General features: G+C 37.0%; 1 protein-coding gene across 4 annotated transcripts in view; it reads right to left on the bottom strand.

Moving 5' to 3' along the window:
* Window positions 1-23369, bottom strand: part of LOC112824959 (histone deacetylase 9) — a 636385-nt gene extending 613016 nt beyond the window's left edge. For all 4 annotated transcript variants that reach the window (XM_073898929.1, XM_073898933.1, XM_073898930.1 and 1 more), the window contains exons 1-2: window positions 22969-23369; window positions 1861-1924 (exon numbers count right to left, since the gene is read on the bottom strand). In XM_073898929.1, the coding sequence (XP_073755030.1) occupies window positions 1861-1924; window positions 22969-22984 (80 nt within the window). In that variant the 5' untranslated portion in view covers window positions 22985-23369. The remainder of the gene's footprint in view (window positions 1-1860; window positions 1925-22968) is intronic.
* Between the last annotated feature and the right edge of the window lie 3356 nt (window positions 23370-26725).

The following is a 26725-nucleotide window of genomic DNA, read 5'->3' as shown; positions in this document are numbered from 1 at the left end:
ACACATATTTATCTGTGATAATACAACATGAAAAAATAAAAATATGAATTACAGAATACAAATATTTCAGAATTCATTTAACGAGACAGTCGAAAAATTAGAAATATATTTATGTAACTTAAATATTCCTAAACTTATTTTAAACTTATTGCTAAGAATGCTTTGACACATTGAATAATTTCTATAGTATCAAGCATAACAATTCAACCCAATTGTTTCATGGAGCTAGAGTCAAATCACCTTAAAACATTGTAAAAAAACCTACTCTTCAATAACATAAAAATGTGTTTATGACATTGAACATAAAAACTGATGAAGGTTATACTATACAGCCCTTCTAAAACTCCTTTAGGATGCTCCAACAGAGATACAAAAGAAAGTTATTACCTGAAATAAAACCTCAGCTTCAATTTACTGCCACATTTCCAGGCATCCCATATCAAACCTAACTATAAATAGTCGGATCCTCAAAGTGCAAATCCAGTCTAATTTATAATTTATTTCCCCACTCTTCCTGTCTTTCTGTCCTGGAATGCTTCAGCCTGAAAGAAATACCATGATGTTTTACAAGTTGGGCTTAGAAACCGTCACTGCAGATCCACTGCAAATGGGACATTGTTTCCTTGGCTGGACTGTGATGTGAAGATAGGGCAGGCATATAACTATCTCTAGAATACAACGGCTTCCTGGCCCACATTTTCCTCCCCTCTCTCTCACACTGGAAACATTACAGCTATGAGTTTCTATAGAACCTGTCACCAGGGAACTGTCCAACATACTTTGGCAAAGGAATTATTTCACCCTGTAAGAAAAGAGGATAGGAGGGTACTAAAAAGAATCATCTCTTGCTTGGATGCTGGCCATCTAATTAAATTCAGAAGGGTATTGATTCTGTCCACTTAAATTAACTTTAGTTTTATGTGTAACCAAATTATAGATTCAAATGAACCAATATAGATCCCTGAAACGCCTCCAAAAATGTATCACATCTCAAAATTTCTAAAGTGAGTATGATTGAAGACTGACTTGGATTTTTGATTATTTTTGAATTTAACATAAAATTCCCAGCACGAACATTGAGGCAGGATATTACGTATAGTGGAGGCCACACAACTCAGCAACAAAGAAAGCAGAAACCTTCTAAAGCTCATTAAGGGTAGATTATTATTCCAGAGATTAATAAAATATTTAAGAGCAGTATTTTAAATTAAATTGACAACATGTATAATAATTTGTCACCTAACTCATCACACATTATAAAAGCATTTACATATATTAAAATCCAAATATTCCAAAATTCACACATGGTGACAAGGATATCAAATCTTGAATCCTAAATTTGGCTAGCCAATATCTAGTTAGAGTATTCCACATCTTTACTAAATGTTGAGCAAGAGGAAATGAACTACATATTTGGATCTGTGCCTTAATAATTCTCAATGTCAGGTCATAAATCTCCTGACAGAAAAATATTAAATTCTAAGATCACTTTCTCAAAGAATCTGCAGCATTGTTTTCTTCAGATGTTTTGCTACAGAGCACCAATTTTATTATCTCTGAGTCACTGTGGACATAATGGAGTCAGAAAAAACACAGGATAGACCAAATCACTTATCCATACATTACTACCAACTTTCCACTTGATTGCCTGGCAGATCTATTTCTCACATAATTATCACTCACTAGTACTAAATATTTGTCCCTGAAATTGGCTAAGACATTATTAAAATGCGGGGATGACAGAAAACGAAGATGATGAAGAAATGTTTTCTTTGTAAAACTGAACTAACAGTTCTCAGAATCATCTTCAAAAAAACAGGAAAAGGAAATAAGCAACTATGCATTTAAGAAAATACATACCTTCCATATAATTTTCCAAATCTCCATGAATTACAGGAAAATAAATCTGAAAAAGTTTTAATGGCTGTGGAGAATAAAGCAGATAGAACTTTCAGAGCACAAACATTTTGTCTTTCTAGAAATAAACATTCACCATCCCTAATCAACCCCCTAAACTGTCAGTAAATTATGTTTCTTGAACTCTTTTAAGGGGAGGACCACTTTAATCTTCCCAGAGAAGACTGTCTAGGGCAAAACAAAGATTTCTTACCATGATTACCGTTCAGAAGCTAAAAATAGACATCCAAGGAAACTGAGATCAAGCAACTTCCTGACACAAACTGACCTAATTCAACAGTCTGATCTTTATCAGTCCTTACTGAAGACCCAGAGGGCTATGAAGCTTCTATTCTACTAAGAATAAGGGACCCCACAGAGGACACAGAGCCCTATGGGCAGTTTACATGTGAAAGAATAAGGCTTGCAAAAGATTAGAAATTACTAACATCTGTTAATAGAAGACCTGTTAAGTAAATTTTAGAAAGTCCATACAATGAAATACTATGTAGCTGTGAAAAAGAAGCAGGGAGACTTCTACATATGGAACTCTGAGAAGTACAGTAAGGAGAATAAAAAACAAGGCACAGCAAATGTGTTATGACATGCTAATATTTAATACACACATGCGCACGCACACACACACACACACACACACACACACAACATGGCATTCTCAAGGACTACACAAGAAACGGAGCAGAGTAAGGAGAAAGGAGAGGAGCAATCAAGGAAAATGGGGAGAGATAAAATCTTTTCTCACTGTGGCTTTTCTATCTTTGAATTTTGTACCTGTATATCTCATGCATAAAATGATATTTAGTGGCACTGATGAGAGGATAATCTGTATTCAAAAATATTCAGGCAAGTGAGCAGTCCTTCACATCTGTGGGGCATACAGATGTATGCCCCATCTGTATGCCCCACAAGGAGTCAGGACAAAAAGGCCTACAGTATTCCAATGGTTTCCATTTCATCTTTTCCTCAATCACCAGGAAGCTCCACATAACAAAGACTCTTTTAACTTTGGGTAAACATCTTTTCCACCTACCGTTCCTTGGATTGTTTCAAATAAATTTCCCGTGGTAGCATAAGGAAGGTAGTTGAGTGGCAAAAGCCATTTCCCTTCTGTATTAATCTTCATCAATCCCTTTACAAAAGCTTCCGAGAATAAGCATGCATTCTAAGTAGAAAAGGTGCCTGAATTAAAAAGGCAGCTCCGAAGCCAGTCCCTAGCTCTTTGTTTCTAAACCCTTCCATAAAGAAATTCTGAGGCCAACACTATGCTGGTACCCATATTTGAGAGAAAAATTCCCCATTTGGTACATTCCTCCTTGACAGTACCACAATCTGAAGGTACTGAGTAGACAAGACAGAACACAGTGTTACAAGTGAGGACTTTGAAGACAGACTGCCCAAGTTTAAACCCTGAGTTTGCCACTTACTATGTAAACAGGCAACTTACATAACCTCTGTGTGCCTATTTCCTTCTCTGCAAATTATGGGTAATAATACTACCTAATCTGATAGCACAACTTTGCATTCTTCAGGTTGCAATCCATTAGTGTGAGTAATAAAATCAATTTGCTGAGTCACAACTGGCTTTTTTTTAATTAAATGATACCAAAAAAAAAAAAAGGAACAGAATAAGAAAAAATAGGAGTTTTAAAAATATAGTACAAGTTGATCATGAACATTTTTCCACTCTTATATAACATATAGACTGGGGCTATATGCGTCCTGTGTCTTAAGTTTTCACTGGGGGTCATGTTTGAAAGTCTATTATAGTTAACTATGAGAAAAAAATGTATTAATAAGTACCAGCACTTAGTATACTGCCTAGCACTTAGTAAGCACTCTAAGGATGACCTCCTGTAATCTTTATTACAACAAGAGTGACCTATTTTTGTCATCATCATTATCTGCAGAGCTCAGAGATAAACAAGTAAAATCAATATATAACTGATGGCAACAAAAAATTATATAAAAATACAAATCTTATTAAAATTTAATTAAGGATACTAAAATATATATAGAAATAATTGTGAATGATCTCTTGGAAAATTATAAAAAAAGAAAATGGGATGAAATAACATAGTAAGTTTATGTACCATAGTTTGGGTGAGAAAAACATTGAATTTAGGTGACTTCAACAATCTGGTGAAGATAAAGTGTGTGTGTGTGTGTGTGTGTGTGTGTGTGTGTGTGTGTGTGAAGGGGGTTCTTATAGGTTCATAATGACCTGGAGAAAATATCAACTTCTCGTTCTTCTGATTCTATGTTTGCAAAGGAACAATCCATTATTACTTCTGCATCTCACCTGCAGCAATGTGCAGAAGGTAGGGGACTGAATCTAATCACTGGACAGACATCCCTCCAACTCTAAATTTTAACTTGTGTGCAGTGAGAACAGATGGGAGGGGTTAACATGAGCATCATATAAGTTTTATTTTTATGCTTCTAATTGCAATTTGAAAAATAAAAGTGGCATTCTCATTTATTTATACATATGTTCCTTGGGAGTCTGGTGAGCATGAAGCCATTGCTGAGACACAGACCAATTCTTTTTTTACTGACCAAGCGTAATTTCAAGACCACACAGCTAGAATGATATGGACACAATAAGAGATCCTGTCACCCTGAGAAGACTTTCTGGGCCACCAAACATTCTCCTCCAAAGCAAGATATATCTCACTGGTTTTTAAAACTGTGTTTAGTGGCAGAACCCAATATAAAAACTTATGATATGTGAAACTACTTTCACATATGCCCACTAGTTGAGGGGAGCCTGGGAAACTTTTCCTGATCATTCCTTACTAATTCCTTCTCCTTCCAGATGGCAAAATTAAAAGAGCTCTGTGAGACCGTTTAAAAGCCTCTGTTCTATCTCAGTAGCTGTAACACTACAGCATGCGTCAGAATGATCAGAAAGGCTTGATGATCAGCCAACCCTGATGGACCCAGACGGTTGAAGTCCACCAGTATCTGATTCAGAAGGCCAGGAGTGAAGCCTGAGAATGTGCATTTCTTACAAGTTTTCCAGGTGATGCTGATGATCCTGGTCCAGTGACCGCACTTTCAGAACCACTGCCCTAACATCTCCTCAACACATTTGCCTAATGTCAAGGATCACCTACATTTTACTCCTTTGCAACTAATTTGGAAGTTTTAAAAAATACTTTTATTACAATAGTATCCCCAAAAATTCAAGACATAAAAGCCTATTTGGATCTGAGGATTTTTTTTTCCTACAAAACAGTTTTTAAATCCTAGTGATTTAGCATCATTAATTGAGAACACACTCACCAGGGCATGAGAAGGTTCTGATACAGTACTATAAAAACAGATTTTCATAAAAGTTCTTTAGGTTCTGTTTGCTTACAGAACAATAAGTGTTCCCTGTTTGGAAGTAATCCCTAAGTGTTCCCTCTCGTTTAAATTGCATCAATTCTTAACATACGTGGCACACATATTGTAGTCTATGACTGAACAGAGGCCTTTCTGTTCTCAAGGAGAATGGAAGGATGTTATTTTCAGGAACAGTGAGGCTACCTTTCCCATTTTTTTTCTGACTGGCAAAATACTGCAATAAAGTATTGCTCAACTCAGACTGAAACAATTTTTCCATCTGTCAAAATATTTTAAATAGTATCAAGCTGGTATTACTTTGTCAAAACATTTCATCAGAAACAGTATCTAAATTTAAACAAGCAGTTCCTCGAACTATGTAAGTAAGGTGAATAAACTGTCACTGACACAATGTATTTTTTGGGAAATCTGCAGTCTTGTTAGAAAGACCTTGAGGGAAATGGGTGTTCAAACTAAGGATAAATGTACACTGGGTAGAGAAAAATGAATACTGCATGAAGGGCTGAACATTTCATTGTCCTGGAAATGACATACTTCAATTCTTCCCAAACAGCATAAAACCACCCCCCCTTTACAAGTAATTCTGCTCAGTCTCAGTAAACCTACAATTTTGCAATAAAATATGAATGATATGATTGATGTAGAGACCTCAACAAGCATAAGGACCGTGGGATCTGGAGTTAATGCTAATTCTCTCTTTCTTATCCATGTGACCTGGTACAAGATTCCTGATGTTTCTGGGCCTCAGTTCCTACAACTGCCCACACAGGTCCTGCCTTATAAGTGAACTTAAGATGTGGCACTAATAAGGCATCTGATGGACTCAATTTTCCTGTCTTCATATTCATCCATAAAAACTCAGATTAATCCCCACAATTGGGAGTTTAAATTGGGAAACAGTATGAGTAAGTGGGAAAATAATGGCTAGAGATTTTTCATATCAATAATATGTATAACTTACATTCTGGATTTATATATTCTCTTCTTTTTGTTATAAATCTAGCACATGAAAAGCACTAACAGAACATTCTTTCCAGATCAGACCCACCTAAGATAGTTCCCCCATAAAGTAGAGTATCTCCAATTATCTACAGATGATACCAAAACTTTTACACCTTTAAGGAATTTAAAATTCACTCTTATGTCTTAAATGCAGGTCACATATCACTTCAGGAGGAAGTATGGTATATTTGTAGCAAATATTACTGTTTGCTATAAGCTCTCCAAAGGTCAAATAACTACAGACCACAAATAAAATTTCTCTTAAGAAAAATTTTCCTTTCTTGTACCTGGTCAAACAAACCTACATGACTATGAATGAAACAGGGTTAAAATAGTGAAGTTTTTTCCTCTTTGATGTTTAAAATATTCTATGTAGGCTCGGTTTTACAAATTTCATATTCTAAGTAATCTAGATTGCCAGAACCAAGTTCACTAGAGGCATTAAGAAGTCTTTAACAATCAAAATTGGTTAACAACACTGTCAAAATGTTTAAACTAGTTGGGAATATAAATGTAAACTAAAGCAAAGTGCTGAAAATTGTTTTTGTATACATAAATTTGTTTTTTTTAATCCTTCTTCAGAATCATGGGCTACCTTTTAACAGAGACTAACTTATTTGTAACATTTTCATATATATTTGTCAGCTTCAGAAATATTTCTCTACTTGTACTTTTTGCATGACTTCAAGTATTTTAATTATCCAGAAAGTACATCTGGCCAGGTGAAGAGTCACAGATGCGTAGCTTTCTTTTCACACAATGATCTTTGGTGTTAGTAAATGATACACATTGCTTTTCTGTGTGGGATTACGGTTTTGAAAATATCACTAGGATTTTGATTGTTACGATTTTATGTCAGAAACACTTTTTGGAATCCAAGGACAGCTAAGTACTTACTTTGAGAAAATGATATGGTATAACAAGAAGAGCTCTGACTTTCAAAAAAAAAAAAAAAGACCCTAAATCATTACCATTACTTTTACAAAAGTCAATGTTCTAGGTTATTGTTGTATCAAGAGCCTTTTCTATTGTGAATCAGGTAGAAGTCTCATTTATGTGCATGCCTTTTGTCTTCTTGGATCGATCAGTGTAAATGTCCATGCAGATGGAGGTATCAATCACTTGCCCATGGACACAAAACTCATAAATGGGTTATGTGTCCATGGGTTTGTGCCTTAGCCCCCCAGCTAGACTATATACTCTTTTTTTTTTTTAAATTTTATTTATTTGTTTGTTAGAGAGAGAGTGGGTGAGAGAGAGTGAGCGAGAGTACAAGCAGGGGGAGCTGCAGGCAGAGGGAGAAGCAGGCTCCCTGCTGAGCAAGGAGCCTGATGCGGGACTAGATCCCAGGACCCTGGGATCATGACCTGAGCCGAAGGGAGCCGCTTAACTGAGTGAGCCACCCAGGCGTCCCTAGACTATATACTCTTTGAGAGGGGCAGTATGCAGTCTAGCTGGGGGGCCAAGACGCAAGCACACAACGTAAGTTTAATAATAAAAGTGAGAAATAACAACTCAACTAATTAATGTAAGACATGTCACAATGTGAACTGTGCAGCGAGGACAAGGCGTGAAGTCACTGCTGGTTCAAATGACCATAAAGAGACAGTTGCTTAAGAGGACTCCTGAAGTAGACACAGGGAACAGGAAAAATTTAAGTGGAGACATGTTTCACATGTCCAGAATAACAGAAGCCAAACAGAGCAGAGTGAGTAAACAATCTGGTTGGAGTGAAGGATTTATATTTTTAAAAAAATATTGATGAAACTAAATAAACAGGTGAAAAGTTTGTGAAAGTCTTGAATTAAAGTCTGGTTAAGAATGGCAGGAGTTAATCCTGTCAGCACTGTTATCCATCCAAGAATTGTGAGTAGGGAAGCGCCTTGATTTTAAAAGGTGTTTGAGAAAAATATTCAGGAGTGGCAAGAGTAACTAGTAGGTGAGGAGACCCCAGAGCTGTGTATGAAAGGCTTCAGAATCTACTAGTCAATTTCAAAGACCCCTAAATTTCTCAATGTTAGTTAAACATATCTTACTGCTGTCTTTTATTTTCTTACAAATACTACAACTTCAGAACCACGTAAATGCAGTTTTGGAGCATGTCTAGAACGGCTTCACTAAGATTTGCTTCTGAAAACATGCTACTGATGGATCCTCATTATCTACTTGCCTTTACCACTGCAGAACGCCCTGGCCAGACTTGGATTTCCAACTGCCAGCCCCTGTATTTCTTTTCCAGTGGCCAGCAGTGTTGGGGACATAAACCCCCCACATGCCAAACCCTGAGTCCTGTCCAGCAGCCCTCAACCGATGACTAGAGTCAAGAGTTGGCATATAAGTATCTCAGCTCCCTCTCCTGATAGAATATTTCTGATGTGCATGTTGTATACTCTTTCCCTCAGTTCCCAGTAGAATAAAGTTTTAATTATCCAGGATAGTAACTTACTTGATATCTTCCCCCATACACACTCCCACGCCCACTGTCTTCCACACTCTTTCCCATTTCCCCTATTGAAGTTTCCTGGACTGTTTCCAAATGACTTAAATTTGAGTCCTTGCTTTGGGGCCTGCTTGGGGTAGGGGTGAACTCAAGCTAAAACACTCCATGGTGTTTCAGCCTACTCACCTTGGTTCAAGTTATCTCCCTTGTTCTAATAGTCTCTCAAGACCCAGGAAGAACCCCTTTTACCCCTACTCCAAGTTTTCCTGATCAACCCAGATCATTGTGCCAGCTTCCTTTCCTGAAACTTGTTAAACAATTACAGCCTTTACTTTTTATTTGTCCTATATAATGTGGTGTGTTATGTATATATCTTATCTTCTCATCCACTAGGGACTCACCTTAGAGATCAGAAACTTTGCTTCTTTGTATCTTCCACAAGCACAGAACAGAGTTTTGTGTCATTCAAATGGCTACTGATTACTACTTCTGTTGACTTACAGACTAGAAAACCTGCTGATAAAAGGGGAGTCACACTTTATTTAGCTTAGGATTTAGATATGGTTCTTCAGACACAAATGGTTTGGCAGAATGAGAGAAGGTAAAAGGACCAGCAAATTTGAATCTTAGCTTTCTGGTTTCTAAGCAGAAATCCACTGCTCCAAACCATGTTTCCAGTTTCCGAATTTTTCAAGGTTGGTATAGAATGTAAAGGAAACCAAGAAAATTCATTTATCTTTTATTCAAACCTAGTATCATTCATCCATTTTCTTATTCAACAATTGTTTATTGAGCACCTGTCATTGTGAGGCATTAGTAGAGCAGACCTGTACATACTGGAGGGAAAATAAGGTTTTTGCTGTGTGGCACTTACAGTTGAGGGTACAAATGAAAGAAGATAAAAAAAAATGAGAATTATGGAAAAGTGAGGCCATGAAAGAAAAACACAAAGTCCAGTAGGAGAGAATGGCCAGTAGGGAAAGGAGCTACTCAAATGGGGCTGGTCAGGAAAGGTCCTCCTGCCCTAAAAAATAAGCAGATATATCAGCAAGAAACATCACTTAGAAATTCAGGCTCTTGGGGCACCTGGGTGGCTCAGTCGTTAAGCGTCTGCCTTTGGCTCAGGTCATGATCCCAGGGTCCTGGGATGGAGCCCCGCATCGGGCTCCCTGCTCGGCAGGAAGCCTGCTTCTCCCTCTCCCACTCCGCCTGCCTGTGTTCCCTCTCCCGCTGTCTCTCTCTGTCAAATAAATAAATAAACTCTTAAAAAAAAAACAAAAAAGAAAGAAATCCAGGCTCTTAAATATTTTACCCTATTCCAATAAAACTGAAGACCGTGTCAGATTCCCCGTTTGATGAAGACAGATTCCCTAATGGTGGAATATGAAGGGAGTAGGGAGCATCTATGAATATCCAGGACAGCATGCTTGATTCTGAAATGTCTTCCATTCGGGACCCCACCCTTCCACTCTGAGAATTCCTCCTGGGGAAGTCACAAGACTTAGCTGGTAAAACTAGATTACCACTCTGTCGCCATGGATATTGACATATGTACTTGAGTTACTAAGTATTAATTTAATACAAACAGGGTAGAAAGTGATATAGTCCATGAATCTATGGTAAATAATCTAAGATTCAATGATCTATATTTCCTTTTTTGTCACAGAAAAGCTACTTCTCTTCAACCTTCATGCAGCATTTACATTGTAATAACTTGTCTATGTATGTGTCTTCTAGACTATTAACCTGTTAGATCTGAAGACAAGGACAGCCTTGAGGTCCCCACAGCATAATCCATTTATATCTTACCTATATGAGGTGCTCAACTAGTGTTTGCCAAATGAATTAATAACACTATTAGCATTTAGTTATATATAAGCACTATTAATGCTTAATATTTTCCTGGCACTGTGCTAATTGCACCTGGTACTGCTTACGATTGTGAGCTCTGGAGTCAAATAGCCTAAGCTTAATACCTGAATGTGTCATTACTAGCCCTAGACGTTTGGAAAAGTAATTTACAATCATCATTCCTCAGAGTTCCCACTCATAAAATCCAGATAATAATGCCTAGTTCATAAGCTGGTCAAGAACATTAAATGACAGGACGCATTTAGCATAGTGCCTGATATATTATAAATGCTGAACTTTTTTCTTTTTAAGTCCTACTTATTTAAGTATTCGCTACACCCCACATAGGTGTAGTGAACTCACAACCCTGAGATCAAAAGTCACATGCTCTCCTGACTGAGCCCACCAGGTGCCCCTAAATGCTGAACCTCTGGGAGCCTGAGTGGCTCAATTGGTTAAGCGACTGCCTTCGGGCTCAGGTCCTGATCCTGGAGTTCCGGGATCGAGTCCCACATCGGGCTCCCTGCTCACCAGGGAGTGCTTCTCCCTCTGACCCTCTTCCCTCTCGTGCTATCTCTCACTCTCTCTCTCTCTCAAATAAATAAATAAATAAAATCTTAAATAAATAAATAAATAAATAAATAAATAAATAAATAAATAAATAAATAAATGCTGAACTTCTACACTCTTACATAATCCCACAATAGTACCATGTAACACATGAGGGCATTGAATCTTTGAGACTCAGATCACATTACTCATGACAGGCAGGGCTCAGATCAACCAAAATCTATGGGACTCCATATCAGTCAAGGTTTAAGTTATAAAACTTTGCTATAAAAAAGAAACCAAAAAATACAGTGATTTATACAATAGAGAAGTTTCTCTCTTGTGTAACCTTCCAGATTGGCAGTGCCTTCAGTGACCAATACTCTTATCTCCTCTTGCCCTGACATTTCCTAGAAATGGTATGGTTGAAGCAGGATCAAAACCATCTGAAGTTCCAGCCAGTAGGATAGGGAAGGAACACAGAGAGTAACAAACAAATGTCTGAAAGCACAGATCCAGAAGTGACACACATCACTCACATTCTGTTCATAAGAACTTAGTCACATGGCCACACACACCTCAAACGGGGACTGAGAATTACAGGGCCTACCTGTTCAGCCATGTGCTCATGTGCAATTTTATTTCCACAGAACAAGGGGGAATGGATTTTAGTTAGACAGCTAACAATCTCTGCCATGGACTCCAACCCTATGCTTCTCACAATAAAGAATTTAAGGTCTCATTCCATAACTACCCCATTGCCATCTCTAAAAATGTAACAGCCTATTATGCTAGCTACTTCACTATGTTACAGTGGGGATACATTTACTACACTCTCAATAATTACACGAGCTTATGTTCTGCCCTTTCTGTAAAAAACCATCAATCTCTTAATGGCTAATTTATGCTATTGCATCCAGTAAAATTATATGCTTTTAGGGAAAGGCACTAAAGACCAATTGACAAAAATCACACTTAGTATTATATATGTGGGAAATTAGGATCCCCCATAAAAGTTACTTAACTGAAGTTTTAAATAGTCATAGCTAGTAAATCAGCCAGATATAGAACCCCAAAAAAAGAGAATGGAACTAACACTTGAACACCTACCAGTATTCTAGGGGCCTTAATTAATTCAAACAAGTAATTCCTGAGCACTCATTATGCCACAAACACTGTGCATTACTAGAGACCAGACACTGCCTATGCCTTCTGTAAGTTTAGGTTCAACTTTTACATAAATTATTTAATTTTACCTTCCCTTCCACCTTAACAAAGTAGAATCATAAATGAGGACTCAGAAATGTAGTCAATTTCCACATGTCACTCACTAGTTAATGGTATCATGTTAAAACCCAAGTCCCCTTGGCTCCAAGACCAATGCTCTTTCCATGATGTCCTGACTCCTCACTCCAACCACACCACACATATTAGCAATGACTTAACCAAAAACGAACATATCACACACTTAATATCATTATCTGAATTTTTTCTCATTTTCTGACTCAAATGATCCATAAAAACTACATATGCCAAGTGAGTCCCCACTGGAGCCATAATTAGAGAACTGTGCACATGGGCATACGTCACAAGTGGCAATTAAGTGCATAAAATCAGCAGCACTGACCCAAGAGTGTAAACAATAAGCAGACTGGGGAGTATTATTAATCACATGCACACTGTCTACTTAATTGCAACTTGGGCTCTTCAAAGCTAGAAGAGAAATTTCCACTTAAGGAAATTTCCAACTGATGGTAAGACCTCTGTTTTCAATATCTGAGTATTTTAGATAAACATATGAAAATATGTATGATTTCAAAAGCAGCAGAGTCACCAAATATTTAAATGAGTTACTCTGTCAAATATATAAGCAAAAAATACTAAGTTGGAAGATTTATACAAAATCCATTTTCTTTTATACTGTATTTTGTGGTAGTTGAGAAGGAACAGGGAAACACAAGTGTGTTAAGACCTTACCATCTGAGAACACCTACATAACAAGACAGACCTTTTCCCATTGTATCATTCAATCACCCTCATAATTAAACATAAGTACCTACTTGGGAAATAGGAGTAGGGGCTGGTACTCCTCACTTGAAGGCAAAATTTATTTTGATCTCTTTGTCTCTGTAGCATTAAGTTACAAGTAAAGATATATGGTGATGCATTCTATACACATGTTTATTGTTGTACATTTTATATGTAAATTCATATGTAAATTTATACATTCAGATACAGTAGAAGTCACAGTTTTGGTCTCTTTCTACATTTAAATGCTTAGATAGTAATATGGAAAGAAAGTATTAAGCTGTTTATTATTCCCAGTGGGATACTAAATGGAAACTAAATAAGTCTCAGGAATAAAATAGAGGATTAAATCAATTTATGCAAAAAAAAATTGGTGTCTAGACTGTTTTTTGCTGTAACTACATTCAGTATAAGGTTAAAATAAAGACAACTTTGTGTTCTATTATAAAATTCAACTTCAACTACCATTAACTTGCTCCATCTGAGAATATAGACATTGTATCTTCAAATCACTTACACAATAGCTCACAATATTATTACCTTAAAATGTAATTCTGATACTGATATTGAGAAGCTGGAAAGTTCCAATTGAATGAGTTAACTTGAAGGAATATTCTTTTAAGCAATTTTACACAAAGTGAGTATTATGTGGTCATCAAAATGCATATGCAATAAATGTTTTCTTTTTAAAAACTGCAGTGCAGGAAAAGGGGGTTTCACCTAAGCAACAAATATGTTTGCATTTCTTAGCTTCAGTTTTAAAGAAACAAATTAATTTCTTAAACTCTTCTTTTATTGACGGTATTTTTCTCAGCATGGTTCATGAAGAATTGTCTGAGTGCTTCTTTATTAACTAGAATCCATAATTTCAGAGTTTTCAATTGTAGTTTCATAAACATTAGTAGAATGATTGTTGCTCCTAAAAGTAATCTTTTGTCAATTACATATCTGAAATCATATTTGTCTTCCAAAATATATAAGAATTTTTTTCCTAGCAAGCTGTGCCAGCTTTAATATAACCTACCTGTCTGCTTGGAATAGTTTGTTTTGAATATAGCACAAGAACTTTAAAATTTATATTTATTAAGACATTTATTTAAGATATCTGCAAACTGAAAAACAATTTGTTCTTATGGTATGCCTCTTATTTTGATCTTTAAAAAACCCACATATAATGAACACATTGCTTTATAATCTCTTTTCTACTTAGCATACAGAAAATATTTTATACGTTATCACATACTCTCTTGCAGTGGCTTACACAACCTTCTTTTAAAATATCCTTCGGTTCGCTGTGTTTTTTCATTAAAGTATTAGTAAGTCAAAGGAAACCTGATACTTACAGAAGTATGCCTTCCACCAGTTAAAATCAGATCTTACGCTTGACACTCCATCTGGAGAGACAGAGCTCTAAGAGGAGGAAGACCTGACTTTTAGGGTGGTGATACCTGAGTTCCTGGGAAGTTACTTAGTATCTCTTGGGACTTAAAGTATTTTGTTGGCAAAAGCCTAGATAATAAAGAATATCTTACTTGTCAAGAGAGTCTCTTGAGGATCCTTCAAAATTTAACATCTATGACTAAAATATGCAGCTCAGTGGAATCAAGCAGGAGAGAAGTGTTTGCTAAGGTGAAGGTGAATGGGGAGGGCTTTCTCTGTGCAGCCTAGAGCCCCAGATGACTGATCCTGCAGACTTTTCTTTAGGTCAGAGCAAGCATATTTTTCAAGCAAGTAGGAGTTTATTCCTTCCTTCTTGAGCCGACACCAACCCATTTTTCAAATTGTGTCCAGCCATGCATTTTATTCAGTGACAACCTTTCTTTCTCTAAATCTCTCAAGATGAACACTTTTTTCCCCTTGACTGTCAAAAATCAAATTATGTCACGTAATTTGAAGGAAAAGATCTGCAATGGCAGCCAGACCAAAAACACCATTTGTATGCAAAGAGAGTTAAAGTACTGGAAAAGCACCTTTGCCAGTAGAGTGTGGTATCATTAAACACAGAACTAAATCTGAAGCAGAAGTAGTAGAAAAAAATATATCTTGAAATGTGATAGGGTCCATTACGCTTCTTGATGAGATTACTTGCCTCTCCAATACATTACCCAAAGGCGCTTACAAAACTGAGGGAATATATTACACTGGAATTATCAGGACTTTCTAAGTAGGTCAAATTTTGAAGCAAAAAAATACTTCAAATTTTATGCAGTGTTACAAAAAAAATCTTAGGAACTGTACAGCGAAGGTGCTAATCACTTTTTAAAGTAATTTTTTTTAAAAAAAAAACCTCTTACTCTTCCATAAACATTAAATGTATCACTTTAAAATGCAGAGTCACACACCTGAGGCTGTTCTTTCAGTGTCATCTTAATTCAGTTTTTGATAATAAACTGAATTTTAATTATATAAATATCTTTATTCATTTGAAACTCTACAAAAGTTGGGCTCTAGAAAAGTTCAAAATCTAACTCTTATCATTTTGAACCAGATTCATTTCTAGCTATAAATATAAAATACTTTTTCTCCTTCTTACTGGGTTTTCATTCATGATGTTATTACAAAACAAGAGTTCCGGTAAACGTTTTTAATAAAATTTTAGTTTTCTTATAGGTAATCCTAAAATAGCAGGTTTACTATTTATGTAACTTTTCGTATGGGAATACTGAGACATCTAGCAGCTGTAGCATATGCCCTACACAGCAACATGATTACATAAAAACTGACTTAAAGACCTATTTAATTAACTCAAGTACAAGTTGAGTAAAAAAAAAAGTTAACTGCTTTAAAAGTACAAATTTCTTTTGAAAATCATCTCAAGTGGGGTGCGCCTGGATGGCTCAGTGGGTTAAGCGACCCACTTTGGTTTCGGCTCAGGTCATGATCTGGGGGTCCAGAGATCGAACCCCCAGGTGAGCCGGCTCTGGCTCAGTGCAGAGTCTGCAGGGGATTCTCTCTCTCCCTCTTCCTCTGTCCTTCCCCCGACTTGTGCACATGTGAGAGCTCTCTCTAAAAATAAATAAATCTTTTTAAAAAAAAAATCATCTCAAGTAAGAAAAATGCAAAAATATAGATCTTTTATTTTCTAAAGTTATATTGACAGAGGTTAAACATGGACCAAAAAAATACTTGTGAAAACAAATAATACTAACATAGACCTGCTTGACTTGCATCTGCCATGATACCTGAATAGTCCACCATTAAAGCACCACTTTAGTTGCAAGCAATGAAGCCCCCAGTGAAGATACCATCTGGGAGTGAATACATTACGCCAATAATAGCGTATTGTGAATTACTGTGAATAATACAGACTTGACACATTAGCATCAGTAACTAGCAGGCCTCTGAGAAAAGGGAATGTAGAACTGTAACATTTAAATTGTGTGTGAGGGGAGGAAAGAAGAGTGAAATCCCTCAGGTTTAGGCCCTAACAGGCTGGAAGAAAGTTCACGAAGCTCAAAAGGCAGAGAAGATGTCTTTAAATGATTTTACACATTATTAAGACCAACTTTTTATTTTGAAGAGGAGGAAATTTAGGATCAAAGAAACCAACAAAAAGGGAAATGGTGAACGGCAGCCCTGGAAACAAACTTTGCTGATGTCACAATCTACCTAGCACTGATGTCACTTCCAGGTTTTTGGATAATTACCCTCTCAATCAGAACTAAAAAGCTGTTCCAAGTCATATAAAAATTACAAATCAAACCATATCATATTTACCGTCACAAGAATCTAACCTAGTTTTAAGTGTTAATCGACTACAATAAGGCACACTGTAAAGCATGTGGAATAGAAATAAATTGGTAGATGATTTTAAAATAAAAATAAACAAAAAGCAACAGGAAAATTTCGTGATTTTTTTTTCCCTTAATCCCACCATTATTTGTGGGCATTCCCCAAACTTCATATCCCTTTTGTCCCTTTCTTCTTTTCATTCAGGTTCAACTTGCACTCCACCCTGAAGACTCTCAGATAGCCATCTCCAGTTCTGCCATCCTGACAGTGACTAATCCCTCTCTGGAACTGCCCCGAGAGAGAAACTCTTCGGCGTCCTGCTGCCAGAGCAAGTACAAGTCCACATAATGAACATGGTACTTCACAGCATGCAAAATCAATCTCACTCTGTACATTCCTTGTCTCGTCTCCTTCCGTGTGTCTGTAAAACCTCCATTCTATCACCGTGTTTAAAAAACACTGTCCTTTTGATCTTAGGCTCACCCTTTATCGAGGGACACAGACAGTCACAAAAGATGTCTACTCCTTTCTAATGATGCCACTGTCCTCACCACATGCCTACATTTCTCAGTTGTTGAACTTATTTTATTCCTTCCACCCTTCCCCTTGACAGTCCATCCTAAAGGCATATTTTTTTAAATTGTGGGTAAAAAAAAAACCCACGCAGCAGGAGATCTACTCTCATAGCAACTTTTGAGTGTCATGTATAGTATTATTAACTATAACTACAATGTTGTACATCAAATCTCTAGAACTTTTTCATCTTGCTTGACTGAAATTTTATACCAGTTGAAGAGCAACTTCCCATTTTTCCCTCCCCATGGCCCCTGGCGACCACCATTACTGCTTTCTTTCTCTGTGAGTTTGACAACTTTACATAACTTGCATAAATGGAATCAGGCAGAATTTGTCCTTCTGTAACTGGCTCATCTCACTCAGCATAAATTACTTAAGGTTAATCTGTGTTGTAGCATATGACAGGATATACTTTCTTATGGCTAAATAATACTCCATTGCATGTTTGCCACATTTTCTCTATTTTGTCTGTTGATGGACATTTAGATTGTTTCCACCTCTTGGCTATTGTGAACTGAATATTGCAGTGAATATAGGAGTGCTAAGATTTCTTTAAGATCCGGATTTCAACTCTTTTAGATATATACCCAGAAGTATGATTGGTGGATCATATGGTAATTCTAGTTTTCATATTTGAGGAACCTGCCTACTGTTTTCCATAGCAGCTGCACCATACTGCATTCCCATCAACAGTGCATGGGGGCTCCAATTTCTCCACATCCTCACCAACACTTGCTATTTTCTGTTTGTTTTTTTCTTAATGTCCACCTAACAGCTGTGAGGTGATATATCATTGTTTTGACTTGTATTTCCCTGATAATTAGCAATAGTGAGCATCTTTTCATACACCTGTTAGCCATCTGTATTGTCTTCTTTGGAGAAACAGCTATTCAAGTCCTTTGCCCATTTTAATCAGGTTAATTATTTATTTATGTTTGCCACTGACTTGGTAGCATTTCTTAATTTTTTGGATATTAACTCCTTTTAGGTAAGATACGTGGTTCATAAATACTTTCTCCCATTCTGTAAGTTGCCTTTTCATTCTGTTGATGGTTTCCTTTCCTGTGCAAAACCTGTTTATTTTTGCTTTTGTTGCCTGTGCTCTTGGTGTCATATACAAGAAATCACTGCCAAGACTAATGTTATGAAGCTTTTCCTCTGTATTTTTTCCTGGGAGTTTTTTGTTGTTGTTGTCGTTTGTTTTTACCTTGTCCAGCTCATTTGCCACTGTAGTGCGCTGTCTTTAATGTTGCTATGAGTATTGTTATTTTTTTTATTTTATGTTATTATGTTACGTTAGTCACCATACAGTACATCATTAGTTTTTGATGTAGTGTTCCATGATTCATTGTTTGCTTATAACACCCAGTGCTCCATTCAATACGTACCCTTTTTAATACCCATCACCAGGCTAACCCATCCCCCACCCCCCTCCCCTCTAGAACCCTCAGTTTGTTTCTCAGAGTCCATAGTCTCTCATAGTTTGTCTCCCCCTGAAAGTTTTATAGCTTAAGGTATTAGACTTAAATCTTCAATCCATTTTGAGTTCATTTTTGTGTATGGTGTAAGATAATGGTCTAATTTCATACACACAGGCATATGAAAAGCTCTAATTTTATATCTTATTTAGGTATACATACATGTGTAGTAAAACTTTAACACAAATTCAAGAACAATAAGCAAAAATTCAGAATTGTGTTTACCCTTCTGGGGTGGGGAGTTACAGAGGAAACAGCACTGATAATGGTTATATTAGTTTCCTAAGTTGGTTATGTGTACCTAGTATTTCATTATACTTATACATACACATAAACACAATTTTAAATATATAAACTATTTTATAATAAAGTGAAAATAAAAATGTTTACTTTTAAGGGTAAAAAAAGTATCTTTATGCTTTCTTTTTTTAAAGTACTTTTTTAAAAAAATGAATCTAATAAGTTTTAAAATTATTTTTTAATTCCAAAACTTCCCTAATATACACTTTAGCATAAGAACTTTACTTAAAAGCTTCCAGCTCTGATGTAAAAAGTCTCACATCCATAGGGTGGAGCACTGCCCTCTATTTCTAACCATGTAGATAAATTCTATTGAAAATTAATTCTACAGAGGCAGTTCATACAAATGCACTTTATCTTTATTCATTCACTTCTTTCTACCAAATCTTACAATGAAAGTAAAATTCAAAGATTACTTGCTACACCAACTTACTGAAAATAAGATAATGAACAAAGAGATCCCCACTCTCTTACAGAAAAACCCAAGTCAAGAGCTCCTACTGCCAAATGCCTGATGGTGGGTGCTGAGCAGGGCTGCATCATCATCTATGTCCCTTCTCAACCTCAGCACTGTTGACATTTTGGGTCAAATAATTCTTTGTTGCGTGAGGTTGTCCTGTGCATTGTTGGATATTTAACAGCATCCCTGGCCTCATCCCACTAGAAGCCAATAGCACAATAGTCCCCAGTTGTGACCTTCAAAAAGGTCTCCAGGCAAATATGTCCAAGGGATAAAATGGCCCCCCACCCAGTTGAATGAAGACAGGGTATATTTTATGAATCACAGCTTCATTCACTTCATCCGATTTTGTTCACCCACTAGTCTGTAAGCTTTCTGAGGGTAGAAGCTGTGATTATTGATCTCTAAATCTCCAGGGAGGTGATAGTCAAAAGTTTGTGATGAAAGTCTAAAGAACAAAAGAGAGACAGAGACAGAGACAGAGAGAGAAAGAACTCATCTCAAGGAAAAACAAATGCCTTTTTTATTCAAAACTTAAGTAAAATATTTAATCCCCAAAATAGCAGTGACATAAAAGCAGTCATAAATATTAAAGATTAGGACAGAAAAAGTCGATTTGGAAGCATGAGGGCATTGGTATTCTGTCACTAGTGGGGGTGACCAAAGCCATCAGAAATTACAACAGTGGGGGCGCCTGGGTGGCTCAGTCGGTTAAGTGGCTGCCTTCAGCTCAGGTCATGATCCCAGGAGCCCCACGTCCAGCTCCCTGCTCAGCAGAGAGCCTGCTTCTCCTTCTACCTCTGTCTGCTGCTCTGCCTACTTGTGCTCTCTATCGCTATTAAATAAATAAATAAAAACCTTAAAAAAAAGAAATTACATCAGTGCATAAAGAAGGTGACCATGACAAGCAAAATGGCACTTCTGTATCTGTCTCTAACCATAGATATGGAAATTTCCAACTCTGAATCCTTTACAAGTTATGAGCGATGTGTCCTTATGAGATGAAGACACTAGAGAAAAGAGAACACAGTGATAGAACAATTCCGCAAAAAATGGTTTGCAGTCACCAGTACTAACTAGCCTCTTCACTTTCTCAAACATTTAAGAACCCAAGGATGCTTTATAACTACGATCTTTCCAACTTTACTCCCTCCCCCGCCAGCAGTCCCAACTCCATTTACCCCCTACTTTCTCTGCAAAAAGATAGCAGGATTTCAAATCTCTTCCAATGTTTTAATAAGTAAAGCTTGGCTGATCCTATCAAGATGACAAAAGTTCTGTGGCCAATGAAGGAAAAATAAAGATGAAAGATTGCTGAATGCACCCCGATTGCCAGATAAGAGAAGTCAATTATTTTATATCTGATGTTCTCATTTTTAGCTGGAAATTCCAACCAGTGTCCCTTTCAGGAAAGGAAAATTTTTTCAAAACACCATTACTCCCCTGGAGGGGAAAAAAAAATTCTCCAAAGTTATGAAATTAACCTCTTCCTTCATTCACACATTTGGTTCTATTTTTACAGTTGTACCAGTAATCTAAAAGAAAGAGCACTGAAAGTCAATCCCAGGTTTCTAAAATGTCTGACTGTGCATGACCCAGTTCTCTTCAGCACCTCCCAGAAGATTCAGTCAATCTTTATTTCGGCAGTGCATCAGTGTTTATCATTTGTTTTACAACAGGGCTGCACGTTCTTGAAAATTGACGCAGATGAATTTCGCCCATCGTTTACAAAAACTCAAGAGACACAAATGGCCTTAAAAACTAAATCCGCCAGTGAGGCATGGTTAATTTACTAAAAGAGCATTTCTTTTTTTTCCCTCTTGGTTCAACATTTACTCCCTTAGAGTGCTAACCCCACCAGCCTCTTTATTTGTCAAGATTTCTGACAAATTTCCAGCTTATAATTAGGCATTATGAAAACTTCACTGTGGGAAATCTATTGCTAGACAAAAGCTTTTCCATTCAGTTTGCTTTAAAGGAACACTGATGACTTTCACCTTGGGAAGGCTAAGAGCAAATTCGTGTATGCATTTTGACTGCATATGTATGAATAAACTGATTTCTCAGGGACAAGTACTCTAAGAAGTGATTAAGTCAGACAGATCTGAAACAAAATCCTGGCTGTCGTTTCTTAGCTGGGTAATCAAAGGCGAGTTGGTTCATCTCTCCGCGCCCCAGTTTCCTCATCCATAAAGTGAACACAGTAACACTAAATTTCACATAGGAACATGAAGGGTATTAAATGAGAAAACCACCCAGTGCCATGCCAGGCACATAGGAAATGCTCAGTCAGTAGCACTTTCTGAGCACTTTGCCAAGTCTTTACATGCAGATGGTCTCATTGTCTCCTAACCTCAAAAAAATCAATACTATCATTTATCTTCATTTCTCAGGTGAGAAACCAAGGTATAGAAAGATGAGGACATTTTCTCAAAAACACTGGATTGCATGGAACCAAAATTTGACCCAAAGCAGTCTAGCCCCAGAGTCCACAATCTTCACTACTATCTCCTAATCCCATTCCCATTGGCCAAATGACTGGGAAGTTCAACTCGCTTTTTCTGACTCATAATTCAATTTTCTGTAATGATATTTCTCTAAAACTTATATTACTGAACTGATGGGAGCCTTGAGGAGATTCTAGACCTCTTTTATTTAATGTTCAGAATTGGCACATTTAAAATATTGCAACCCTACTTGACTAAAGTGGGTTCATGCCACAGAGGTGTGCATGAAACAACGTGGACCCTGAGTCCCTAACTCTTGAAGCTGTGTGACAGGGCACGGGCAATCTATGCACTGTGCACTCTACTTCTGCTTGTATTTGAGATTTTCCATAATAGAAAGTTAAAAGCAATACCAATTTAAACCACAGGCAAGATAACTGAAGATCTTAAGCCATTTCAGGATCCAGAGGGACATTTGGGTTCAATTACTCAATGACTCTACTGACAATTACGAAGTCTAGATTGCAAGAACTGAGAGTGCAGGAATTATCTATCCAAAATTATACTAGTACAAGAATCCTCCCTCCTGAGTGTTTTACTCTGACCTATGTGGGACAGTGAAGATACTCTAAGAGTTGAACCTTCTGCCCACGCTCACGTTTGCTGTTCCTGGAGCTCCTGCTGCTGATCGGAAAACCTTTTGCGTCCCCCTCCTCGCAACAGGTTTATCTCTCCACAACCTACAAACTATGGAAGACTATTTGCATAATAAAACTTAAAAACTTCCACCCCTTTATCATTTTTACAGTTCTCCTAAAAGATTAAAAGAAAGAAACTTACCCGTTCTGTTGTACATTCCCTCTTTGCCAAAGTGTGCTGTGGTTTCGAAAACTAGCCCAGTCCTTCTGAACTTTTCTGTATCCGTTATAATATTAAAGAGCCACAAGGAAGGGAAGTGGTTAGTCAACTTGCTAATTTTATCAGTCCCTCCCACTGGTTAAATAGTACCTGATGCTACAGACCCAAAATCAGTTTTCGAGCTCACTTCTCTGCTACAGAACGACTTTATAAAAACAGTCTAACTTGAGGGGAAAGAGAGTGACAATATCTAGTTCGTAGGCATGAGACAGTTAATGAATGAACATTTCATTACTATTAATAAGAAGCCTAACAGACTACAGAAACCAGCTATTTTACAAAATGAGGAGGAGGAAGAGAGAGAATGTCTGTCAGCTCCATACTCTAAGCACACTCTCAGCTGGGTGGGAAGGGGAGTGATTTTTTTAATGCAATCAGAGGACGTGTGGGAAGTAGCTGGTGTTTCATTTGTTGATAAATTTTCTGCCCTGGAATGGAGCCAGTTTACCGGATATAGAAACTTCCACAACTTGGGGCCCTGGCTCAGACAATTCTCTTCCTCTGGAGGTTAGCAATTAAAACATAGGACCAAGGAGCAGACCTGTGCCTCTGAATGAGGGAAAATTAAATAAATGCCTTCTGAAGAAGCTCTGACCTATTTTCTAGCTGTAAATGTCTGTAGTAAATGAAAAGAAAATATAGAACCTAAAGACAGATTTTAATGAAATAAAATAATTCTAATATGATGATCCAACTCCAAAAGGTTGCAATATATAAAACGTGGTCACCCCAGAACTCTGCATCACACAATTTTCTGAGCTATTTCAATGTGTGGCATTTGAATTAAATCTGGAGTACCCACTCTGAAGTATATGTCCCACTGTATCAGGAAAAAGAATTTCTCAAAATCAAAACATTATTGAAGTTCACTAATCCTTCCCTTTGATTGGCTAAGAAAGTGAAAATTTCGGTCCCTCCAGAGAAATTCTAGCAGTCTTTATATAATCACATGTGGTGATGGTGTTGCAAAAAGAGTGAGATTTGGTAAACTAAGGCAAGCTAAGGAAGCTAGCAATTCATTACTGTCATTTCTCCTTTCTTAGTATTCCCCCTACTCACCTATAAAACAAGGAAAGGAAAAACTTTGGAGAGCTATTGAATATCTTCTCCACCTCTGTAAGTTTGTTTTCTAACTAGAGCTAAGAAAACGTACTAGACTGAATTGAAGTATCAGTCATGCCTTGTTCTGAGATGCCAGCTACAATTTCCTTGAAGAGCAACAACTGCACATTTCTAAGCCCTCAAGGTCCTATCTTCGGATCTGTCTGAGTTTAAGAGGAGGAGCAAATACCTAAAATCAACATTTCACACCCATGACCCTCTCACTTACATCTGTAGCTTCTGTAGCTTCAAGGAAAGAAGAAGAAAAGACACAGAGCTCTTGAGCAAAAAGAAGGGAAAGAAAAATGAAAAAGAATCACTCATTCCTTCTCAAGAAGGAGCCGCCGAGGTTTCTACATTCAGACGAACTTTCTCAGCCTCTTCCAGAAGCCTTCCTCCTCCATTCAAACATACCAACCAGCCCCCCTCTAAAATCCTAGAGCATATTTCATCATCCTCTCAGTCTAACCATAGGTTATTTCTATGTAATATCTTTCTAGAAGACTGTAAGCCTAATCAGGAGTTGGATACATCCTTGATGCCCACCCAGAACATTAAGCACAAAGCCCCACCTTTAAAACAAGTATTTTGCAATGCTCTTTTGCTAACCTAAAATGAAACTCATAGATTCTAAATCCAACCTCTATACAGTATATTTTTCAAAATCAATAAAGAACTCCAACGCATGAATATTTACATGTCGCAGAAGTCCTCCAATGCTTGCCCTACTACCCAGTGAGTAAATCCAAATTGAAGAGATGTAATAAGAAGTCAGTCTTACAAGAAAGGTAGGCAAGTGAAAGACTGGACAGTTGAGTGCACATGAGAATAAAATCTAGTGATAAAACAAGAAACAATAAACCGGACTTATCAGCACATGATTAAGTAAAAGGAAAAATAAGATTAACTGAAGTCCAGATAACATGCTAAGGCAAATTACAGACCACAGACATAAAGAAAACATGAAAAATGATTAATAGTCTCTTGCAGGAGCTGAGAACTTTTCCTTATCCATAAAAGATTTTAAAGGAGCGTGAACTTTCCTTTTTTCAATACTGAACAAGGGAGCTACAAATGCATACTGATAGAGCTGTGTATGTTGGTTAAAATACCATGAGCCATGTTGTTGTCAGTGACATGATTTTCCAAACAGTGAACAATGCATCATAGAGCTTCTAATAATACAATATGAAATTATATGATAGTTGGAGTCCTAGAAAATTCTGTGTACACTAAAATGGAATAAAACAGTTTTTGGATATGCAGATTTTGTTTTTAGGCTCAAATAATTATAAACAGGTGTTTCACCCACTATCCAAAGAAATAACTGAAATGCATGACACAAGAAAAATTTTTCCAGGTGTAGCAATGTCCCTCACATTACAAAACCCTCACATCCACGAGACTGGCCCACTAAATACAAGAAGCTCTGTGAACATTGTGGCATCCAAAAAACGTTCCCACAATTTTCCAATCCTTGCCTCAGAGACCAGGACAACCTCATTAAAAACCACCACCCTAAATAATCCACTACCTTTAGCAAACTCAGTTGCTTCAGAAGTCAGGCAGGAACATCAAGAAGTAAGGAAAGCAGGAAAGGATTACATTAAATGAAGAGCACAAGCCTCAGCTAACGTGGGCCACCATCAGCCCTATCCACTGTGACCTACAGATTATGAGTAGTACAGAGCCTTCCATCTTTCAAGAGAAAGTAGACATTTAGATTTTTTCTTTTTTCTTTTTTTTTAGATTTTATTTATTTATTTGACAGAGAGAAAAGGAGAGCACAAGCAGGCAGAGGGAGAGGGAGAAGCAGACTCCCCACCAAGCAGGGAGCCCAATGCGGGACTGGATGCCAGAACCTTAAGACCACAACCTGAACCAGAGGCAGACGCTTAACCAACTGAGCCACGAGGTGCCCCTAGACATCTAGATTTTTATGTGAAATTTCATTTCAAAAGATTTGTAACACTCTTAGGATCATACACAAATCTTCTGCAGGCTAACATGATCTCTAACATGAACTACTTTGTCAATTAAAAAAAATAGCAAAATAATCTTCTGCAGAACCAGAAGATGATACAGTTTGTGAACTAAAACTTTCCTTTCAATTATGTCTTGTCATGCAGAAAGATATGATATTCAATGTAACAAGCAGGTTACATTAAGCAGGCACTTTGATCTCATTTTGTAAAAACAATTATATATGAATTATATAGGATCGACTCTGGAGTACCTGCCAACATGTTAACAGGAATTCCCTACTGATATATATGTGTGTGTGTGTGTGTGTGTGTGTGTGTGTGTGTGTGTGTGTGTGTATTATTTCTTTTCCTTTTTAGTTTTCAGTATTTTCTATTTTTTTCTAAAATGAACACATAAGGTTTTACAATAAGAAATAAGCAATAGAAAGTTTACTTAGTTTTAAAACATTAGAAGACAGTAGCTATGAAAAGCTCTTTGAACACAGCCAGAAAGGACCACAGTTAAAATGTACAAACAAATGAAATTCCTCTCAAATACTAAATTCTGCTCCATATCAAACACTGGCTAAAGACCAGATATAAAAATTAAGCTG

This window comes from Callorhinus ursinus, unplaced genomic scaffold (assembly GCF_003265705.2).
Source record: "Callorhinus ursinus isolate GAN/ISIS: 27379988/994484 unplaced genomic scaffold, GSC_fseal_2.0 scaffold12, whole genome shotgun sequence".
Lineage (NCBI taxonomy): Eukaryota > Metazoa > Chordata > Mammalia > Carnivora > Otariidae > Callorhinus > Callorhinus ursinus.
The sequence above is the reverse complement of the archived record's forward strand: the minus strand, read 5'-3'. Positions and strand labels throughout refer to the sequence as shown.